Genomic DNA, 21,965 nt, shown 5'->3' on the forward strand with positions numbered 1-21,965 from the left:
CCTTCTTAATGTACTAATATGACTTTCTCAATTAGAGGTGGGCAATATGGACTTAAAATTTGAATATAATATTTTGTTACACTATTGTGATAGTAATAAAAGTGACAAAAGAAATTGTATTATGTCTTTTTTAGGTTACTCTATAGCACAAATATTATTTTTTGTAATATGCTTCCATTTCTTTCGCAAGGAGAAATGTGAAGCAAGCAATGTCACTCATATAATTAATTAAACTTAAAATCTGCACTTAAATTCATGATACTTTCCAATTTAAAGACATTTGTTGATGTTTTCATTGACCAAAACACTTTTTTAGAAAACGCTCCTCTTCATTTTAGGGTTCATCTTTGGCCAAGCAGCTCGGAGCTGAAGCTTATCTGGAGTGCTCGGCTTTTACTTCGGAAAAGAGCATCCACAGTGTTTTTCGTACCGCAGCTCTTGCCTGCATGAATAAACTGCAGCCTCCCAACAAACCCAGCCCGGTCCGCCGCCTCTCCAAAAGACTGCTGCACCTTCCCAACAAGACGGATCTCCTCTCCTCCACCTTTAGTAAGGACAAGTCCAAAAGTTGCTCCATCATGTGAACACAGTAAGGAGGTCGGAGTATGGAAAGAGAGGACAAGAGAACAGTATTCTACCTGGTTCAGGTGGGATTCAAGGTCTGCAAGGGAAAGAGAGCAATCATCGAGATTTTCACAAAACTTTTTACTCTTTTGCATCATCCTCCTCTAACTCCTGGCTGCCACAGTTTCCACAGAGAGAACCTATTTGAAGTGGAGTTTCATGATCCTGTACAAATGGAGTATAACATGTTACAGCCCCTCATAAAGGTGGTTGTGAGTCAGCATAACAATGCTCTGTATCTTAGCTCGTCCATGAAGGAAGCGTTGTATCCTCTCCATTAAAGTGATGAAATCCATTTAAAGCTCTGATAGCAGAGCCGAATCCCATCCATCTCTCTGTCTGGATGTCTTTTAAAGGTCACAGCATGGGCTGAGTGATGAGAACGTAAAATCTGAGAATGAAGCTGCATCTGCAGAAACCTAGATGAGGAGATCTTAAAAAATTATTCTCCCGCCAGAAGCCCTTGCAGTAATATATACTTTGAAATTAAAGTTGACAGCAGAACAAAAAAGATGACAAAAAGGGAGGGATTTGGCAAGTGGTGTGCTCATTTGCAGAAGGCAGTGGGAGGACAAATTGAGTCCGTGAAGAAGTGCAATGTGACTCAGCACTAACATGAGACGCAAGGTCGAAAAGGGTGGATGCATTTTGTTAAATACTTTCCACCTGTCTTCAGGAGGTTCTCTGCCATGCACCATCACCACACGACTTCGGCAACCATAGGTATTTATTTTAGTGGTGTTAATGGAGGACTGACATTTCCAGACTGTTTAATGCAGGGGTGTCAAACTCAAATACACAGTGGGCCAAAACTTTCAATTGAACAAAGTCGCGGGCCAATGTTGAACAAATGAATCTTTTAATATGGACCCAAACAAGTTCTAATATAACAATAAATATTGAAGAAGCAAAGCTTATCTAACTTAAAAGTGCAAGTGTGCAAAATTGAGTTGCTAATAATAATAAAACATATTATATTAAATAAAATATATTTAATATATGAAATAAAATATTAAATAAAATTTAAATAAAAATGTAATGCCTCCTTTCTGATGTAAATGTCTAATATTAATTTGAAATTGGCTCGCGGGCCAAATATAATTACACTGCGGGCCAAATTTGGCCCGCGGGCCAGAGTTTGACACCTATGGTTTAATGGGTTCAATTTTCATTTTGTTTATTTTTTTCTTAGTCTTTTTTTTATACAAGAGACCAAGAAAAGAGGATTTTTTTGTGCTCCAAAATAGGTCTATGAATTATCTATGTTTCAGAAATACTCTTTCTCATGGACAATAAGGGGAACAACTGTTCAGCTTGGTTCTACAAATATCTACTCATTACAGCCTACTGTCCTGAAACCTGGCCAGAAGATATCACACCAGTGAATAATCAGTTAGCACCCCAAAATAAAACTAAACCTGATATACCATTTTCTGCATGTTTTATGCCTTTCATTCTCCACAGAATGTAGGATCTTGTAGCAAAGAGCTGAAAGTAAACACAACAATATTGTGCCATCCTCATCCATGATCTTCTTGTTCTCGAAGGGAAAGTTCAGAGTTTTTGAAGCAGAGTTCCTTTAAAAGGTCATGATTTGTGATTTCTGAAACCCTGCTAACACTTGAAAATTCAACATGAGCCATGACAGTTGTCAGCCTTACTGGTATTTGCTGAAAATCTTGCTCTCATTCATAGCCAGAATGAACTGAAGATATGGAAACAGTCTTCTTCCCATTGTAAGAACTTTAACACCAGAGTGTTGTTATTATGGACTTGTTATGAACCTGGATAAAAACATTGGACATTACAATATTTTCCTCTTTACATCTGATGACTCTCACAGCATCTTAATTTGTATGAATTTAGATTAGTTGGTGACAAATGCAAACGCTAACTGCTAGTCCACAACACAGACTTCCATAGTCCTAAAAACTCTCCTCTAAAAAATGTTTCATTGGTTTGTGCAGATATCATTTTATAAACTTTTGAGTTGCTGTCAAGTTTGCATTGTTGGTTATTTATAGATGAGCTATGTTAGTTTACAATGGAAAAAGAGAATGGAGTCGGCGTGCCATCAATTAGCTCCCCTGTGAAACAATTTTTCAACTCAGAAAAAAATGATAAAAAAGTAATACAGTGAGTAATACAGTGCATAAAAAAATAATATAATAGTATATACCTGTTTAAATAAACATAGCCTTTGTGAAGAAGCAAATATCACAATAATTCAAAGATTAATAAAATAGCATTGCATAAACTACAATGACATTTTTGTTACTGTGATATTTTTAAGATAATAAAAGATGGGAGTGCTACTCTGATTAGCTGTTTTCTATAGTCTCCAGGAGCAACGGTGGATGGTGAGAGAACTATGTACTGCAGGAGAAATATAAATTATTCATAACCTTCTACAGAATCCCACTTCAAAAATCATGGGCTATCACTTTTTTTCTCTGCCATTGTCATTTAGGTTTTGGGGTTTGTGCTGCATGCTTCTGTGAAAATAAAATGCTCCTTTCCGAAACAAAAGATTTTCTGATACTTACACTAAATTTAGCTCTGTTATGCAAAAACTTTGTCACCTCAATACCCAATTAAGGCTTTATTCAACACAAACTTACGTAAACTCTGTATATTTAAGCTAACAGGACCAATTTGCACTCAAGAGTAAATCCCACGAGAACAAAACAGGAGTTGAATCCCTTGAACAGGCTGGTCCTGTCTGTGTTTTCTTTTTTCTCCAGTCATTACGGAAAGCAGAAGATTTATTATTTTTATTTTTTTGTTTGTTTGTTTTTGCTGGATGTGTTGCTTATTGTTGTGCACTGGAGTCTCCTGGCATTATGCTGTTGACAGCTTGGCTAATGGAGGGCCTGATGATTTGTAGGCCCGCACCGGGACGCGCAGCAACGTGCACAGCGGCAGAATTTAATGCATTGCCTAGCAACAGTGTGAGCAAGGGCCATGCCTATATCTCCGACGGAGAGGAGGAGTGACGTCTCCGAGAGAAGCAGGCCTCACCTTTTCTTTGTAGCATTAGAGTCTCAGCGAAGGTGACGGCGGGTCACATCAGTGAGAAGCTGTGTCTTCAACATGTTTCTGGTTGGATCGCTGCGAAAACACAAAATCCTACCAAGTCCAGTTTCTAGTGTAAATATCTTGAAATAAGACAAAACTAACTTACAAGGAACTTTTCATCGGGATATAGGACCTTGTTTTGAATCAATAATTCCTTAATTTTGATGAATAAGAACTAGTTTCATTGGCAGATCATTTTACTTGTCCAATGTCCAAGCATCAACCAGTTTAAAAAGAAATACAAAGCTGTGGCTGCATTCACACTGCAGCCTGAAGCGACCCAATTCCAAATTATTATTTTTTTTACGTAATGAGAGATGGGGATCCAATGTGTATCAGATTCTAATGTGGCCTAACATCTGGGTCACACTCATCCCACCTGAACGTCACTGATACTCGACACACGTCACTGTTCTGCGTCTTGATATGCGCAAGCGGGAAGAAAAACAACAACCATCACGGTCTATAAAAATGCGATTTGACAAAAAATCGGAATTGGGTCACTGCATGCTGCAGTGTGAACGCAGCCTATGTTACTCACGTTATACAGAGAACTTTAGCTGTATGTCAGGTTGTTATTTACAATTAACATTGCTACTATTAGTATTATCTGTACATTTTCTTGTCTCTTGACAGTCCGTTTGTAACCATTTTGTCTGTTCAGTCAGTAGGTAAAATATTTTATTAAACTGAGATAAGGGGATTAAATAAGTTTTGCTACTCCTTTTCAAATAGAAAAGTAGCAGTAAAGAAATTATTTTGTTCTTGTTTATGCATGCTCTGTTTTTTATTTTTAAATAAATACAAAATACTTATGACATGGGAAAACTGTTTTGTTACAAGTGAAATGATCTGGGAATGAAACTGGAACTTTTTCATCAATATTAAGGCGTTTTTGAACAAGCTCTTATGTCTTGCTGAAAAGTTACGAAGGAGTTTTGTTTTATTTCAAGTGTACTAAGATATTTGCAATATAAATTAGTTCAGAAATACTTGCCAAAAGGTTGTGTTTTTGCAGTGAACGGCCGCAGTCATCTGCTGTAGACGGGGAGCAATACCATGTTTTTAAATGTGAACCTTCAAGCTGTGCTGCAGTGCTTTTTTTATCCACTGACTGGGAATGCATCCCATACATGCCAATATCCCAACAACCACCGGGATGTTGGGATGTCTGGAGAAACCCAACATCAAGAAAAGTTCATTCTAATTACACTGTTTCATGGCTTCTCTTGCTCTTTTTTTTTTCCAGATTTGTTTTCTACATAATCATGTTCATAGAGCTGTTTACTCCCACAGAGGAATGTTATTGAAGCAAAACAACATGCTTGTATGAAGTCGCCTCTCATGGCTTAAGTTATTGCAAAGATCCTGTATTTGTTATTATTATACCGTCTTTAAAAGCTCCATTTAAGTAAATATTCCTGAATTTTGTTTGCAAGTGTTACTTCTGTGATAAATCAATAAAAAATAAACATTTGATGGACATATTATGATGTCAATTTTTATGTTAGAATGTTTATGTCCTGAGTTAAACACACCAATTTCAATTAAAAATATATCAAAAAGACAAAAAAAAAATTCTACATATGTCCAACACTTTTTGATGTATGAGGAGTTGAGACATTAACTCTTCTGTAAGTTCGAAGTTCAAGCTTATCAGAAACTATCAAAGTAGAGCAAAAAGCTATTTGGGGGATTTATTTGAACTCAAGGTTCTTATGACGTGAGCAGCTGATAGCTTGGTGGCACATTGTCTGTGTTGACTTCAGGACGACTGATAATATATCTTCATTTTCTAATCAAGGCCAAAGGAAGATGGATAGAGTAAAAGGCAAAGCATTCCTGGAAGAAAACTTGCTAAATGTTTTTTTTTTAAATTGAGACTTCAGTAGAAGTTTCCTTTCAGGAGGACAATTAACCAGATCTTACAGCCAGAGCTACAACAACATGACTTAGATTAAAAGGACTGAACTTAATAATAATGGGTTGAAGTTCCAGTCATCACAAGTGCAAAGCTGCTTGATACAAAATGACTTGAAAATGCTTCTCCACATGGATTTATAATACATGTTTACCACATTATTTTGCAATCAATGTATCCATTTCCTCTCTGTTTCTTCAAAATATGGATTACTTTGCATTTAATTATCACAAAAAAATCTAATAAAATCCTTCCAACTTTGTGGTTTTAAGACGATCTTTTGTGAAAACATTTGAGGGTTGTGAATATTTTTGCAGGACATTTTACATAATGTTTATACAAAAAAATTAAAGATACAGTCACTGAACAGCTGGTTGAATCCAAGTTGTTTTGTTTATGCACAAATCCTGTTCTATGACTTTAATGCTGTGTAATGCATGTCAGTTTTCAGAATAAACTCTTAATAATTAAGCCTTTAATTGCTGTGTTGCATCTGAGGCAGAAAAGACAGGACAAAAAAATAGAAAAATATATATAACGAAAACATAAAAGGAGGGTATTCATGAAAGAAAACCATAGTTTTATTTATCCTTTGAGAAAGAAGGGGTGGAAAAACTTTACTGTTTGGAGTGTTGCAGTAAAACTTTTATCATTTTATCCAAAATATTATAAAACTTTCCTTTCAGGTAAAGAATTTCCTTAATATTCTGTTTCTGTTGCTTTTTTCTCTGTTCTTCCTCTCAGCCATCCATCATTTGCTCCGTCACAATGTTTGCTGTGGTTCACATGACTTGCCACATCTTTGCCGTTATCAGCTTGTCTCTGTTGGCTCTCTGATGAAACCGTATAAATGAAGTGGCCTAAATGTTTGCCATTCCTGAGCTATCACACAGGATACAGCTTATCCGCTACCTTTACACAACAGCAGACAGGCCAGTTGGGGGAATCAGCAACCTCTGATAAATTTCATATTTGCTGCTGCAAGGCTGATTTTATACAGCTGCAGCAGTATAAAATCAGCTTGATCGTCTTTTGGATAAGCAGAGGTGTTTCTGTGCTCCTCTTCCTATCTCTTTCTGCCTTTTTTATGATTCCCCTCTCAGTTATCATGAACGTTACATGTCTCATCAAATCAGGTACCCTAATAACAAACCTGTCGCTCCAGGGTGTGATTATGCAGTTTGGCACATCCATGGTAGATGTGGTGCCAGTGCTGACACTGCCCTTTTGGAAAAGCGTCTACTTTTTCAAGGTTTGTTCTCTTTTTCTTAATACCCTGGTACTAAAATATTATTGGAAAAATTTCACAACATATATACTGCAAAATAATCAGTATCTGAGTTTCTTAGCTTGTATAAAACAGGTTGAATGAATCTGTGAGGGAAAATAGCTACATTGTCTTGTCATCTTGTTTCAACTGTATGTACAGCAAAGGTTATTATGGAGGACAGATGAGTGACATGATAACAGCATATACAAATTCAAAACAAACACAAACTTAAAAATTATGACTTGTAAACAAGTCATCAGAATAAACATTTTCTGCAAGTTTCAGATTTGACCTGAATCTTGAGCTGAGGAGACAAAAGTTTAAGTTTTATCATCCAGAAAACATTAACATTCTGAGTCACACTTTAGTTTTGGGTAACAAAAACCAAATACGTTGGACATGTTTAGTTGCCCGTGTTGCTCATGTTGTCCAACATGGGCAACTTGTTGGACAAAGTTTGGACCCAATGCAAACAGGTCAGTATGATGTCCATGAAAAGAGTCTCAACTTCTTTGGTAAAGATAACATAAAACAATGTGTGTCCCTGAAAGGTTCATTTTTTTTAAACAAAATGTTGAATTTGACATCTACAGTAGGTTTTGTCTATAAGCTGAAGGCTGAAATTCGGTCTGAGCAGGACAAAGAAAACCTGAATTACTCTGATATGTTTGACATGAACCAACAAGCAGCATTGTTCCGGATTGATCTTTGTGGACCTGACGCTTGTCTCCTCCTCTCAGCTGAAGTATTAGCCTCCAACAGAGAAGGTGGAAGTGCTGACATTCATAAAAAGAGGCACGGGTGAAAAAAAAAAGACTGAAACCCTCTGTGAAATTTAGGCAAGAAGGTTGGTTTGTGGAATTTTTCACTGGCACGTAATCTCTTAAGCTATCAGACGGGATGGTGCAGATAACCCACACACACACACACACACACACACACACACACACACACACACACACACACACACACACACACACACACACACACACACACACACACACACACACACGCACACAAGAAGCAGGGTCACACATTCCCGCAATCAAGCCCTAAGAAGTGCCTCACACTGCAGCAGAAGCAGCAGAAAGAAGATGATGAGGGGGTGGAGGGCTTGAAGAAGCTTTGCAGCCTGGCTGCTGGTGACGAGCGATCTGCAGCCTGACATATGGGTAGCATTCCTTCATGCAGCAGGCTCTGTCACAGCTGCTCTGACAGTGCTGTAACTCCTGTCTCTGTGTGCGAAATAGGAGTGCATGTCAACGTGTCAGCCAGGCGAGGAGGAGAGGAAATTAGAGTCGTCTTTGACTAGCTGCTTCTATCTGCGGCTCAGTCAAAGGAACATGGACTCCATCGTGTCTTTCCATGTTTCTTTATTTCGATTCTCCAGCTCGTTTTATTGGTTATAATCCAGGCGTTATATGCAAGAGAAAAATAGAAGCTTTTTTTTGTTAAAAATGTGTTGTTAAAATGCTTATCTTGGAGGTACACCTGTTGCAATTAATCTGATGATAAATTAGACACTATAATCTACATTATTTATGATTTCAGTTGTGTTTTTATTTCCTTTTCATTTATTGGTTTCTTTGTTTTATTTTGGATATTTAAAATGTCTTCCAATTTCACTGTGGGGTGACCATCCATCCATCTTCTAACACCAGTGTCTGTAGTGGGGTCGGGACAGGTGCTGGTGCCAGTCTCCAGCTAATGTTCCGGGCGAGAAGCGGGGTCACCCTGGACAGGTCGCCAGTCTGTCGCAGGACAGACAACCATGCACACACACTCACACCTTGGGAGAATTTAGAGAGACCAATTTACGTGACGGACATGATTTTGGACTGTGGGAGGAACCCGGAGAAAACCCATGCATACGTGCAAACTCAGTGTAGATTAAGGTGCATTAGTCTTCAAAAGGGAAAACTTGCATTATTATTATCTTTATTAAAACTACTATAATAATGCCACTATTATTGTTTATCTTAAAATTAAAAAAAAATTAAACATGTGCTGTGAACTTGTGGAACAAATCCAGCAAATAATTTCAGTCATAAGTAAATAATTAGTTTGTTTACTTATTTTTCATTACTAAACGTAAAATATTTTATAGGGTATAAATACTTTCTGTAAGACACTTTCCGTTTTCCATGAGAGACATGAGAGTGCGATCAATCTTCCTGTTCCGGGAAATGAAATAAAAAAGCAAAAGTTTTCCAAAGAGGTCAGCCAACATATCCTCTCTAAATACAAGCTGTCAAAGTCAAGTCATGTCATAGTTTGTTTCTCCTGTCTCTCTTCAAAAAAAGGCTAGACGAAGAAAAACAAAGAAGGCCAGACTGGTTGCCCCATAACTGCCAGAGAAATGATCAAAATCAGAGCTGACCCGCTCCGATTTCACAGGACTTATTGAAGCTGAAGTTTTCTTTCATAAGTCCATTCGCATATTTATGATTTCATTTCTTTCAAAGTTGCCCCAAAGTGAGAGCATCAGACAGCTGACAGACTGCTGGTTAGCTTTCTTCAGTCCTGCAGCCTGAGGACTCATGTTAATACTAACTAAATTATGCTCTATTAACATCATCTTGCGATGCAAAAACGTGCCAGAAGTCAATGAGTGTGAGAGTAATATGTGTCACTGGGTCAATTTAGCTTGGCACGGTCTAATTATCAGTTCATGTGTGCTTTTATAAAGTCTGTATTGCAGCCAGAGGCATCCTTGTCTGAATGCGATTTGGTGCATGATTGTGGCGCATGCTAAGCAGTTTATTTCGTATGCTCTGCAAATGTTCTTAGTTTTAATTGTAGCAAGGTGAGCCAGATTCAAACATGCTAAGAAGAGGATGATGATGGACCCCTTCCCCCATCATGTCCCTGGCAGAGTGGAACAAATTCCCTCGGTGGGTCCCCTCTGCCCTGGTCCCAATCCCCCCTCCTCCTCCTCTTTCAACCTTTCTGACAGAACCCCATATTTTATGACTCCGCTCACCTTCTACAGATCTACCCTCCACCCCTTCCCTCATCCAGCACATGTGCCCTGCTTGGCACGCCCTGAGGGCACGTCAAGAGTGAACGCTCTACAACCGCTTAATTAGGCAACTATGCCTGGCATCCAGAAGTATGGAGAGGGGGGTAAGGGGTCCCAGTGCTGGGGGCAGCTGAGGTACGTCGGCATACGTGGTCGACTTTAGTTAGGATCTAAGGGATATGCTTTAGATAAAGGGTGTACAGCTGGGGAACAGCTAAACCGCATCATATCTGTGTTGGCCAATGATCTAAATCCAGCTAAAGCCTGTTACTGGGGGCCGAACATTTACTGTTGTTTGTTATTCAAACGTGCTTCAGCTACATTGGTTGACTCCAAAAGAGCTGAATTATTTTTAAGCAACCCTGGATATTGTTTCCTTACTTACACAAACCTCGCTTTAATCAGACGCCAGCTGTTAGTGATCAGAGTGATATAACAGACGATAATATCCAATGTTAGATGAGATAGTTCAACCTCCGGGCAAGCTGAAACACACTGTAATTTATAGCAAAACATAAAAAAGTGCTTTTTTTTTTAGAAGACCAAGCTGTCCTGAATTTTAAATTGATCTTTCTCCCGGCAGAATAAAGAAATGATTCAAAGCTACATAGTTTTCAGTTCGCAACTCAACAAAGAAGACTCATTAGGTGAACTATCTCAACTAATAAATAAAGACGAACATAATTGAAAAGTTTATTTATTTCAGCAACTCAAGTGACAAACATCTTAATTACACACAGACTGATATTTTTAGCTTTTATTTATGTAACTATTTTCTACTTACAGGTAATGAAAACAAGACTTTACACCAACAAAAACATTCTTAATAAAGGTGTGTGATCTTGATAAAAAAAAAAGAGTATCTTTAATACGTGCTTAAAGAATGTTTATCTGACAATGTAATTTCAATCTGACCAACAAGCCTAATTTGAATTAATATTTTAACTTATTGAATGTGAATGAATATTACCCTACTATAAGTCACAATTTTAACTTTTTGTTTTCTCCTCAGATCACACAGTCTTGTTTTGTCTTTGTCTTGAAGTTTGACAAATCTGCAGCTAGAGTTAAGTTTTTTTAACACATAAAGCTCGATATTGGGAATTACTTTTTAGTTTTAATTAGAAGTAATGCTTGTGTTGCACCTTTAAAACTATTGCATGCTTTCTCATGCAATGATTATAGATTTGTGTGCTTAGAATTAGCATCAATTTTTATGCATATTTAAGTTATTCTAAAGTGATTTGGAGGATTTCAAGGGGCAATGTGTGAAGAAATCTTTTAATACCCATTGTTTGCCAACATATCATTTATAAAACTTGTCCTGGTCCAACTTCTTCTTCTTCTAAGAAAACAGAAGAAGAAGAAACAATAATAAGACTGAGATGTGAAAGCTTTGATTGTATCCAGATCAGACGTAGCTACTCACATTAAAATTTTGTTTTTAGTTGAGCACCTTACCATCATTGACTCCCCTCAAAGTAGTTTTCAACTTAAGTTTGCAGCATCTGTAAAACCAGCAGAAACACGGACCAGATTTGGTCATGCAATAAGACAGGAAACTTGTCTTGTTGCATGCAAAGCACATGTTGTATGCAACATTATTGTAACATTTGTTGCATGCTCAAGAAGCAGCTGCTGGGCTTCTATTCCACATGTTTACAAGAACACATACTGTATAAAATAAACCTATTGTGTAGCATTTAATTGCTCAGATGAAAAACCACAACTAATGGAACATATTATGTGCAGCAAGACAGTCAGCCTTTTATTCTTGTTGTCTTTTAGCAACAATGTGGGGTAAAATCCAGTTAACTTTTTCGGTCTCACCATTCTGTTGTTTTCAACTTCAGGAGCTTTTCATTTTTTATGTACGTTTAACAATTGTTTTTCTCACCATTAGTTTTGATCATCTCCACTGAAACAGTTCACCTTCAGAAGGGCTCCATAAATCTCCTTTGATCTGAGGATGGAAGGAAAGGAAGGTCCAGAATATGAATAAGTGATCAAGCCAATCCTGACTCAAACACAGCAGCATCTAACATGTCTTTTATCTACATGCGGTAGATGGTACACACACACCCCCCCCCCCCCCCCCCCCACACACACACACACACACACACACGCACACACGCACGCACGCACACACACACACACACACACACACACACACACACACACACACACACAGAGAAGATGCTGCTTTAAATTACAAGAAGAAGAAAAAAACGGATTCCTGGGAAGACAGCCGTTCTTGAATTTTAATCTGCTGCAAAGGATGGTGCTTGTGTGTACAGAGCAGACAGGGATATTTCATCATCATGGCTGCTGGTCTGCATTACAATATAGTATTGTGTTGCGTTTATTTTTTCTAACTCTGGGACTCCAGACAATGTTGGCATGAAATTATTTCTTGTTCTGAATTTTTGACGTACTTGTTAAATGTCACAATTTACTTGTCTTGTCATTTAATTAAAGTAAAAATTATTGAAAATTTTTTTTTCTGTCCATCCAAAATAACGCCATTATCAAGCTCTTGAATAAGTACGTGAAAATTGTGAGAAATTGCTATTTGGTGAAAGAAAGGGAAAAAAAAGAAAGAAAAAGCAAGAAAAGAAGAAAGGTCCCATGTTGCAACTTATTGTCGCCACCTGGTGGCCAAACAGATAAAATCAGCTTAACGCATGTGTTTAATTTACATTGGATAATTTAGAAAGACTGAAACAACAACAACAACAACAACAACAATAATAATAACAATAATAATAACAATAATAACAACAACAACAATAATAATAATAATAATAATAATAATAGCTGGATTTTAAAGGGTTTCACATTCACCTCTAAACATTCTTTTGTGCCATTGTACAGTTTAAACATCAAAAAGGTATTAAACTTAGTGGTTGGATATATTTCCATATTCATGTAATTAAAAACATTGTACATCGCAGTAGTTGTACTTTCTTATACTGATGTGGAAGCTGTTCATATGACTAAAATGACCTCCTGCCACTGCGTAAAAAACTGTTCAAAATCAGTTGAATGTACATTTTAGTGCCACGGTAATTGTAGCAACACTCAATTTGGAAGCAGATTTGCTATTTTCCAATAATGAGTTTACAGTCGTGAAATCAACCCTTTTATATCAGTATACAGTGGTCAATTTTTGACATCTCAAGAAAACGGACAATGCTACTTCCATGAATCGCAATCGCCACAAGTCTTTTTTTTTTTAAAGGCACTTAGACGTCCGTGTGCTAAACAACTGGGGTCCTTACAGAGCTTTTGCTTCGTGATGGACAATGTAGTTTTCACAAGAGATTGTCTCACGCTCATCACAGCAATCTGGACTTCACATCCCAGAAACCTTTGCTCGTTCTGCTCGTGCAGAGCATTATGGCGTCTTCTTGAATCGTCGATAGAGCGCTGGGGTTTTATTGACAAGCTAAAACACGAGAGAGTGAGTTTAGTTAGAGTTAAGCTGTCCTGTTGGTTTTGGCTCTCTGCTCACAGCTGGAGGTAAAGTAGTCTCAGTTTTGCGCAATTGAATAGTTTTATTGGAGGGAAACAAATACAATCTTCGTTTAGCCTTTAGCTAGCCAACTTCTGAGGTTTAACGTTGTCACTGCAGAAGTAAAACTTCCAAATTTTCCTCCATTGCAATTCTCGTTTGTTTAAATTTTGACAGCATCTTTATAATACTGATTTTTTTGTTACACTGCAGTTTACTGTTTGTTGAAAGTCTTGTCTTAAAACCAAACGAGATTGTAGAAAACATCTTCTGTCTGTATCATACAGGAGACGTTATGATACATTTCTTGTCGAATATAGCTGCGCTGTTTTCGTAGTACTTTTGTAATTGCTTTATGTATTTTACGCGTTATCATCTTGCTTGAATAAAGATTTACTTCAAATTATGAAACGTCCACTTGTTACAAGGGATGCAGCATGTTTTTTTGACGAAATTTTATTGTATAAAATATAGGTCAAAAACTGACAGAGAAATCCGGAAATGTGTCTATAAATGTAAAAGTCCAGAATAAATATCTGTTCTGCTATTTTCAGATGACCACGTTTCTGCCTTTACTTTCCCCAATTTTACAAAATACTATTCAAATTACTTTACTCCAGACTGCAAGAATACGTTTTTGTTCAGAAGTCAGGAATGGAGATAAAGAGCAATAAAGCAAAATAAAAAAATCTAAAAAATCATGCTCTATTTATTAAAAGAAAATGTACTCAAAGTTATATTTTCTAAATTTGGTCCTGGCTGTTATTCTTCTATTTCAGGGCTAAAATGCATTGAAAAACTTCACTCATGTAGTTGCACCTTCTTTAACTTGCAGATGGCCGCTGACACAGACAGGAAGGATGCCGAATCATCAGGGAACAAAGACCGAGACAGGAAGCGGAGTCGTTCACGAGATCGGGATCGCAGAGGATCACCTTCACGTAAAAGGCATCGTTCCCGTGAACGAAACCGCTCCAAATCTCCAGACAGGTGACTTTAACTGAGGCACACAAACAAAACTTAAGTGGTTATGTACATGTGCCATGGATTGTTTGCTTCGTTCTAATTTGTATTACAATAAAAAGGGATCGTCGCATGAAAGATAAGGACAGAGACAAGGACCGGGACAGAGACAAAGACAGAGACAGGAGCCGCAAAGACAGAGACAGTCATCGGCGCGATAAAGATCGCAGCAAGAGATCAAGGTATGAAAAACACAAATGTGAGACATCATGATCCTTCTGTAAAACTATATTTTTACAAAAAGTTTTAGAAAATAAATGTAACTAAAAAACCTGCCAATCCAGACAAAAATATGTGGCGTAATTGGTCTTTTTTTTAATGACCATAACATACAAAATGTATTTTTAAAGGAATTTTTTAAAAATGTGATTACACATTCAAGGGAAATGTCTCCAATTCACTTAAGTGTTATCAATTCTAAAGATTTATACACCCAATCTCCACCAAACCTTCATGACTTATTGTTTCCTTTCATTAAAAGACACCTAAAATCTTCCTCTTAAATTCAGCTTTTATTTTTATATTACTATTAATTCCAAATCTTGGTGTTGCTACTATTAAGATTTAAGAAATTCATTGATCAGTTCCTGATTTCATATTTGGCTGGTTCTAAATTATAGATGAAGAGCATCTGAATGTTTTGTGTAAAATATCTAACTATCATGCTTCTGTCTTGTTAGAAGCCTGTCACCAAAGTCAAGGGACAAGTTAAAGAAGGAGAAAGATATAAAAGCAGAGGAAGAAGATGAAGACAAAAAGAAAAAGGAGAAGGTACACTCTGGACTCATGTTTTCATTTGATTTATTTGTTCTGCAGATCTTATCTCATTTCTGATCACTGTTGTAAATCAAGCTGAATTACTTTAGGGAATTTGAAACTAAGGAAAGAAAAATAAACATTTTTTATAATGTTTTGAAGTAGAAATGTAGTTATTCATGCACCATCTATGGACTGAGTGCTCTTTTCTTTAAAATTTGTATGATTTATTTTATGTTGTGTGTCTCAGGTTCAGCCACTCTCTTTGGAGGAGCTTCTGGCCAAGAAAAAAGCAGAGGAGGAAGCCGAGGCAAAAGTGAGAATTTTCACTGCACACTTATTTTCTTTCAGAGATTTGATTTTTAATATTATTCTTTAACTTTATCTGTTTTGTTTTTAGCCAAAGTTTCTGTCTCGAGCAGAGCGAGAAGCTGAGGCTATAAAGCGCAGAGAGCAGCAGGTGGAGGAAAGGAAAAAGATGATTGATGAGGAAAGAAAGAAAAGACGGATGTTCCAGGACATTGGGAGAAAAATGCTAGGTTTGTTTCACATTTTAGCTTGAAAATGTTCCATTCTTGTGCTAAGCTCTGGAAACATGTTTGTGAGACTTGAGATCTGTTTCTCACAGAGGATCCCCAAGAAAGGGAAAGAAGGGAGCGCAGAGAGCGAATGGAGCGCGAGAACAATGGGAATGATGAAGACGATGGGAGACAAAAACTCAGAGAGGAGAAAGACAAAAGCAAAGAGCTCCATGCCATCAAGGTTAGTTTCAACAGACCAGGCTCAAGAGAGGTCCGCAATTCAATTATTTTAAGTATTAAATTATTTAACATGACTCAAGGTGAGCAGTGTACCATATTTAGGCTGGCCTTTAACAACAAAATCATCCTCTCATTTGTTTTTTCAATTTGTTGCATTATGTATGATATCGTTATTGCTTTTCATTTCAAATCTGTTGTTTTCTGTGTTTGTGTACCTGAAATCTGTCCAGTTTAGGTTTTTTATTTTGATTAAAAATTAATTACATGCGTTCCTGTCCCACTGACTAAATACTGCATCAGCATAAAAAACACATGAAGAATTCAACAATTATTGCACTCCAAACGGTCCTTAGCAACATGAATATTGCGCATACTGATGCTGCGATCATGATTTGAATATATTGTGCAGATCTAGTTTCCATCAAAAGGGAGTCATTCGCTAATTTAGTTCAGTATGACCTTTATGCCTTTTCTACTTGGAGAAATAAAGCCCAAAAATGGTATTTATAAAAGTACTTCTTTCAAAAACTAAAACCTAGAGTTTTTTAGGTTTTCTGGGTCTCAAATGTGTTTATTTTTTGCTAAGGTTCCATAATTTTACAGTCAACATGAACGTAAAACTAAAATGATGATAAACAGCATGCATGCTAATAGTTTAACCTAATTACAGGAACGATATTTGGGTGGAATCAAAAAACGCCGCAGAACTCGCCACCTGAACGACAGGAAGTTTGTATTCGAGTGGGATGCTTCTGAAGACACTTCAGTCGACTACAACCCAATGTAAGTGGATTATTAAGTTATTTTGAATGGGTTATTTAACTTTTTTTCCAGGTTTATATGATGGATTTTAATTTCTCACTGCAGCTACAAAGAGAAACATCAGGTACAGCTCTACGGGCGCGGGTTCATCGCTGGCATCGACCTGAAGCAGCAGAAAAGAGAGCAGTCACGGTTCTACGGCGATCTGATGGAGAAGAGGCGTACGCTGGAAGAGAAGGAGCAGGAAGAGTGAGGATAATGATATGAAATGGAGTAATCTGTCTGGTTGAAGGTATCTCACATTATTTTCCCAACAGGACACGACTGAAGAAGGTGCGAAAGAAGGAAGCGAAGCAGCGCTGGGACGACCGGCACTGGTCCCAGAAGAAGCTGGATGAGATGACGGACAGAGACTGGCGAATCTTCAGGGAGGATTACAGCATCACCACCAAGGGAGGGAAGATTCCTAACCCCATCAGAAACTGGAAGGAGTATGCGCTGCCTGCTCACATCCTGGAAGTCATCGACAAATGCGGCTACAAAGTTTGTTCAAGTCCTCAGTCCTGCTTTGATGTGCAACACTGGTTTCTGTAATGCTGACTGTTGTCTTCTGTAAACTTAAGGACCCCACACCCATTCAGAGGCAAGCCATTCCTATTGGCTTGCAGAACCGTGACATCATCGGTGTGGCTGAGACGGGTAGTGGCAAAACGGCTGCTTTCCTCATTCCTCTGCTGGTCTGGATTACCACTTTGCCGAAGATTGAGAGGTAGCAGAAATAATCCTTCATTATTCCTCAGTAAACCCTTCAATTCGCCTCCATCCTGCCGGTTACAGTGGTGTGCTCTGTGTGGCAGGATCGAAGACTCCGATCAGGGGCCTTACGCTGTGATTTTGGCTCCGACTCGTGAGTTGGCTCAGCAGATTGAAGAAGAAACCATCAAGTTTGGTAAGCCGCTTGGCATCCGAACAGTGGCGGTGATCGGAGGAATCTCCAGAGAAGACCAGGGCTTCCGACTCAGGATGGGCTGTGAGGTGAAACATTAATACTTAATATCTGCCCTGACAAAGTCCCAAAACCACTATAACATTCAGTCTTTAAAGTCAGTACTGAGTGAAATAAATTGAAGACAAAATAACTCGTTTGATTAAAAGCTGCTTAATATGCAGACTTACTTTTGTAGTTTTCTGTGACATTGTGAGAGATCCTGCCTTGTCTTTCAACAGGTATCAGAAACGTTTCGGTTTATAAACGTCTTAGTTTATCCCTTTTTAACAGATCGTCATAGCAACGCCCGGTCGTCTCATAGACGTGCTGGAGAACCGCTACCTGGTGCTCGGCCGCTGCACATACGTCGTCCTGGACGAAGCCGACCGTATGATCGACATGGGCTTCGAACCGGACGTCCAGAAGATTCTGGAGTACATCCCGGTGACCAATCAGAAACCGGACACTGACGAAGCCGAGGACCCGGAGAAGATGACGATGAACTTCGAGTCGGGGAAACATAAATACAGACAAGTACGTGAATCTTCCTGCTCCACGCTGCCGCTGGGTGTTCTCTGAACTTTTTGATTGCGTCTTGCAGACCGTCATGTTCACCGCCACCATGCCTCCCGCTGTGGAGAGGCTGGCGAGGAGCTACCTGAGGCGCCCCGCTGTGGTGTACATCGGATCTGCAGGAAAACCCCACGAGAGAGTGGAGCAGAAGGTCCTGCTCATGTCGGAGGGAGAAAAGAGGTGAGGGGGAAATTGACACGACTTCCGAGGATCACAGAAACCGCAGCATGCTGAGCGCTTCCTTCTTTGTGCTGCGCAGGAAGAAGATGCTGGAGGTCCTGGCGCACGGCTTCGAGCCGCCCATCATCATCTTTGTCAACCAGAAGAAGGGCTGCGATGTGTTGGCCAAGTCCCTGGAGAAGATGGGGGTGAGTTATTGTGAAACTCTTTTCTTCTCCTACTCTGACAGTAGAAGATGAAAACAGAGAAACTGGGAAAAAAACAAAACATCTGTTTCTGACTTTATCATCCAACCTTCCTTCCTTCCTATTTATCTGTTCTATTTGTCTTTTGCCTTCCTTCCGTCTATCTGTTTATCCATTCAGTTTATTTGTTCTCATTTATAAATTTATTAATTTATTCATCTATTGTAAATGTTCCCATCCCTTTGTTTGTCCACCATCTTTTCCTTCTTTCTCCTTCATCTTTTCATTTGTTTTCTGTCTCATTATGCCATATTTTTTTGTGTTTTTGTTGAATCTCTCCATAAACCCTTGCCAATGGAAATAAAATAACATTCAGGGGCTCCGTTACACTTCAAAATGTGTAAGACAGAAGGAAAACTGAATAAATCTGAGTCTGGAATGTGAACAATAAAATAAATAGGAACCCTGACTAGATGGTGTAATAATGTAACACATGAACATTCCTCTGTTCAGTACAATGCTTGCACGCTGCACGGCGGCAAAGGCCAGGAGCAGAGAGAGTTTGCACTTTCCAACCTCAAGGCTGGAGCCAAAGACATCCTGGTGGCCACAGACGTTGCTGGTCGAGGAATTGACATCCAGGACGTCTCCATGGTCATCAACTACGACATGGCAAAGAACATTGAAGGTGAGGAGGCCGCCTTGTTTCTCAAACAAGATATGTTCCCAGAGTTAGGTAGTAACTAGTTACATTTACTCAGTGAGAGTAACCTTACTATGCTGTACTTTTATTATAAAGTATTTCTACTTTTGAGTAAAATTTTGTTTCTCTACTCACTGAACGAAAAACAAAAAGTTCACCAGACATTTACACACACCTGCAGATTTTGTTAAAGTTTTATAAGTTCTTTTTATTGAAAGAAAATGATTTAGAAAAAAAATTGTTTGCATCATTTTGTTATTTTTTTGTTACTTATATGATTTATTATCATTTTGGGTTTTTTAAATACCAAAATTTCCACTTACCTTTATAATTCAGTTCGTCTGATTATGTAATTTTTGAACATTATGTTTGCCCATTTGAGGATTTTTTTTTTACCAAATGCTTTTCTACTCTTACGTAAATAATTTTATTATGAAGTATTTCTACTCTTACTTCAGTATAATTTTTGGATTTCCTACCAACTAAAAGAAAAGCAAACATATTTAATCCAAAACTTCACCAGACATTTACACACACCTGTAGGTGTAAATATTAGTTTCATGCATTTTTTTTATTGAAAGAAACTGATTTGAAAGAATATATTTTGCCTCATTTTGTTATTTTTTGTTACTTATGTTACTTATTTGTTATCATTTTGGTTTCTAAATTACCAAAATGTCCATTTAACTTTATAATTTGGTCTGTCTGATTATATCATGTTTAAATATTCAATGCTGATAGCTTGAGGAGTTACTCAATACTGGGGTAGATTCTTTTTTACCAAACACTTTTTCACTCTTACTTGAGGAAAAATAAAATAGATAGTGATACTTTATTGATCCCCAAATGGGGAGAGGGAAATTTTGTTTGTTCCAGCATATCACAATAAAAATTTTAAATAAGTAAACAAAATAAACATACGTCAATTCATAAGAGTGAGTAGTGATAGTCTTAAGGACACACACATATCGCTCAGTATATTACTAAATATATATCAGGGTTTCCCCCAGTGTATTGTAAGCCTGGCAGGCCACCAGGCTTTACTTCTGCCCCCACCAGACTAAGCTTTGCATATTTGTTTAAGTCCTTTCAAAATGTTTGCATTTTTTAAGACTTTATAGTTGGTGTTGAAGTGTTAATCTTCCAGTCCGTTCAGATGTTTTAAAATTTCCTGTCAATTTTAAACATATTTTTAACTGAAAAACACGACGGGCCGCTGGATGAATGAGCGCCCAACCACCAGGCTTAGCAAGTGTTCTGGGGGAAACCGTGATCATTTAAAATAGCTCTATTGACTATGTGTGTATTATATGTTAAAGTAGTGCTGTTCTTACTTGGGTTTTCTGCCCACCTCTGTCCGTTACTTCTAAATACAACAAACATAACCCAGTCTCACTTCTTCCCCCAAAGACTACATCCATCGTATCGGTCGTACTGGTCGTGCTGGTAAGAGTGGTGTGGCCATGACGTTCCTGACCAAGGAGGACTCTGCGGTGTTCTACGACCTGAAGCAGGCCATCCTGGAGAGCCCTGTGTCCACCTGCCCTCCGGAGCTCACTAACCACCCAGACGCCCAGCACAAACCAGGAACGATCCTGACCAAGAAGAGGCGTGAGGAGACCATCTTCGCCTGATTTATTGGTTTCAATTTTATTTACGCAACACAGGACTTCAAGTTTATGCCTCCTTATCATGTATATTCATCTTTCCCTCTTTTACCTCCGTTTTGGTGTTTTATTTTTTCAGCCCGTTTATGGAAGAAAAGATTACTTGGTTCCAAAAGGTGAACGGGTTGATGAATTTTACCTGCTAAATTTGTTTTCAAACTTGATATAACATCAGTAATGTGAACCCAGTATTGCTGAACAAGTAAAAAATTTGATTTGTTGAGGATGCTGAGTAGTAGGTGCTGTTTTTAGTGAATATTTGTTATGATCTGGATCCTCTCCAGATTCTGATGTGTAAGAGACCAATAACAGATTAAATGTTCATTTCTTATTATTTGGTTGTATCCCCTCAGTTTAAATCCATGTTTTAAACATTTGTATGACCTGACTTCAACATATTAAATGCTGTTTGTTTCACAGGTAGGGCTGAAAAATAAATCACAAAGCAGAGCATTAGCCTTTTACCTGAAATAAGGTATTAGCTATTTCTCTTACTTATTGGCCATGTTTTGGTATACTGAATGGAATAAGTCAGTTACTAGCGCTACATGCTAGAGATTCCCCACATGCTACTGACAGTATTCATGCTAACATTAGCATTTTGGCTACAAATTTTAACATACTGAATGGCTCAAGTCCATGTTAGCCAACATGCTTGTGACTCTCCACAGGCTACGTTGGAGACTGTAATTTTTTAGCTAAGCTTAGCGTTGATGCTAATTTTTAGCATCAGAACGCTGGGTCCAAACCAACGGGCACACTTTGGCAAATTTCCTTCAGAAATTTTCTAGTTCATAATTGAAAGCATTCTCTGGTCAATTTATGCCGACCCCACAAGTAGACACACACACACAAAAAAACATTTCTAAAAACAGAATTCATGTTTAAAATATAAACAGACCTCTATATTTCGTTGTCTTTTTCAATTCCAACTGACT

General features: G+C 38.0%; 2 protein-coding genes across 3 annotated transcripts in view; both read left to right on the top strand.

The window, feature by feature from the left end:
• The window catches only part of LOC129370352 (rho-related GTP-binding protein Rho6-like), a 40,543-nt gene extending 35,353 nt beyond the window's left edge, over positions 1-5,190 (top strand). The window contains exon 6 of the mRNA XM_055046296.1: positions 339-5,190. Coding sequence (XP_054902271.1) covers positions 339-584 — 246 coding nt within the window. The 3' untranslated portion in view covers positions 585-5,190. The remainder of the gene's footprint in view (positions 1-338) is intronic.
• Positions 5,191-13,299: 8,109 nt separating this feature from the next.
• On the top strand, positions 13,300-21,478 carry ddx23 (DEAD (Asp-Glu-Ala-Asp) box polypeptide 23). 2 transcript variants are annotated; one of them, XM_055046133.1, is made up of 17 exons: positions 13,300-13,437; positions 14,265-14,419; positions 14,515-14,634; positions 15,133-15,223; positions 15,459-15,524; positions 15,609-15,747; positions 15,837-15,970; positions 16,640-16,752; positions 16,837-16,980; positions 17,049-17,274; positions 17,355-17,500; positions 17,589-17,766; positions 18,011-18,253; positions 18,321-18,472; positions 18,552-18,660; positions 19,171-19,345; positions 20,771-21,478. In XM_055046133.1, exons 2-17 carry the CDS (start codon positions 14,265-14,267, stop codon positions 20,992-20,994), a joined length of 2,415 nt encoding a protein of 804 aa, XP_054902108.1. In that variant the 5' UTR covers positions 13,300-13,437; the 3' UTR covers positions 20,995-21,478. The 2 variants fall into 2 exon arrangements, with proteins under 2 accessions (XP_054902108.1, XP_054902109.1); XM_055046134.1 differs by having other exon boundaries at positions 13,305-13,378.
• Positions 21,479-21,965: the final 487 nt, after the last annotated feature.

This window comes from Poeciliopsis prolifica, unplaced genomic scaffold (assembly GCF_027474105.1).
Source record: "Poeciliopsis prolifica strain line A6 unplaced genomic scaffold, Auburn_PproV2 SCAFFOLD023, whole genome shotgun sequence".
Classification (NCBI taxonomy): domain Eukaryota; kingdom Metazoa; phylum Chordata; class Actinopteri; order Cyprinodontiformes; family Poeciliidae; genus Poeciliopsis; species Poeciliopsis prolifica.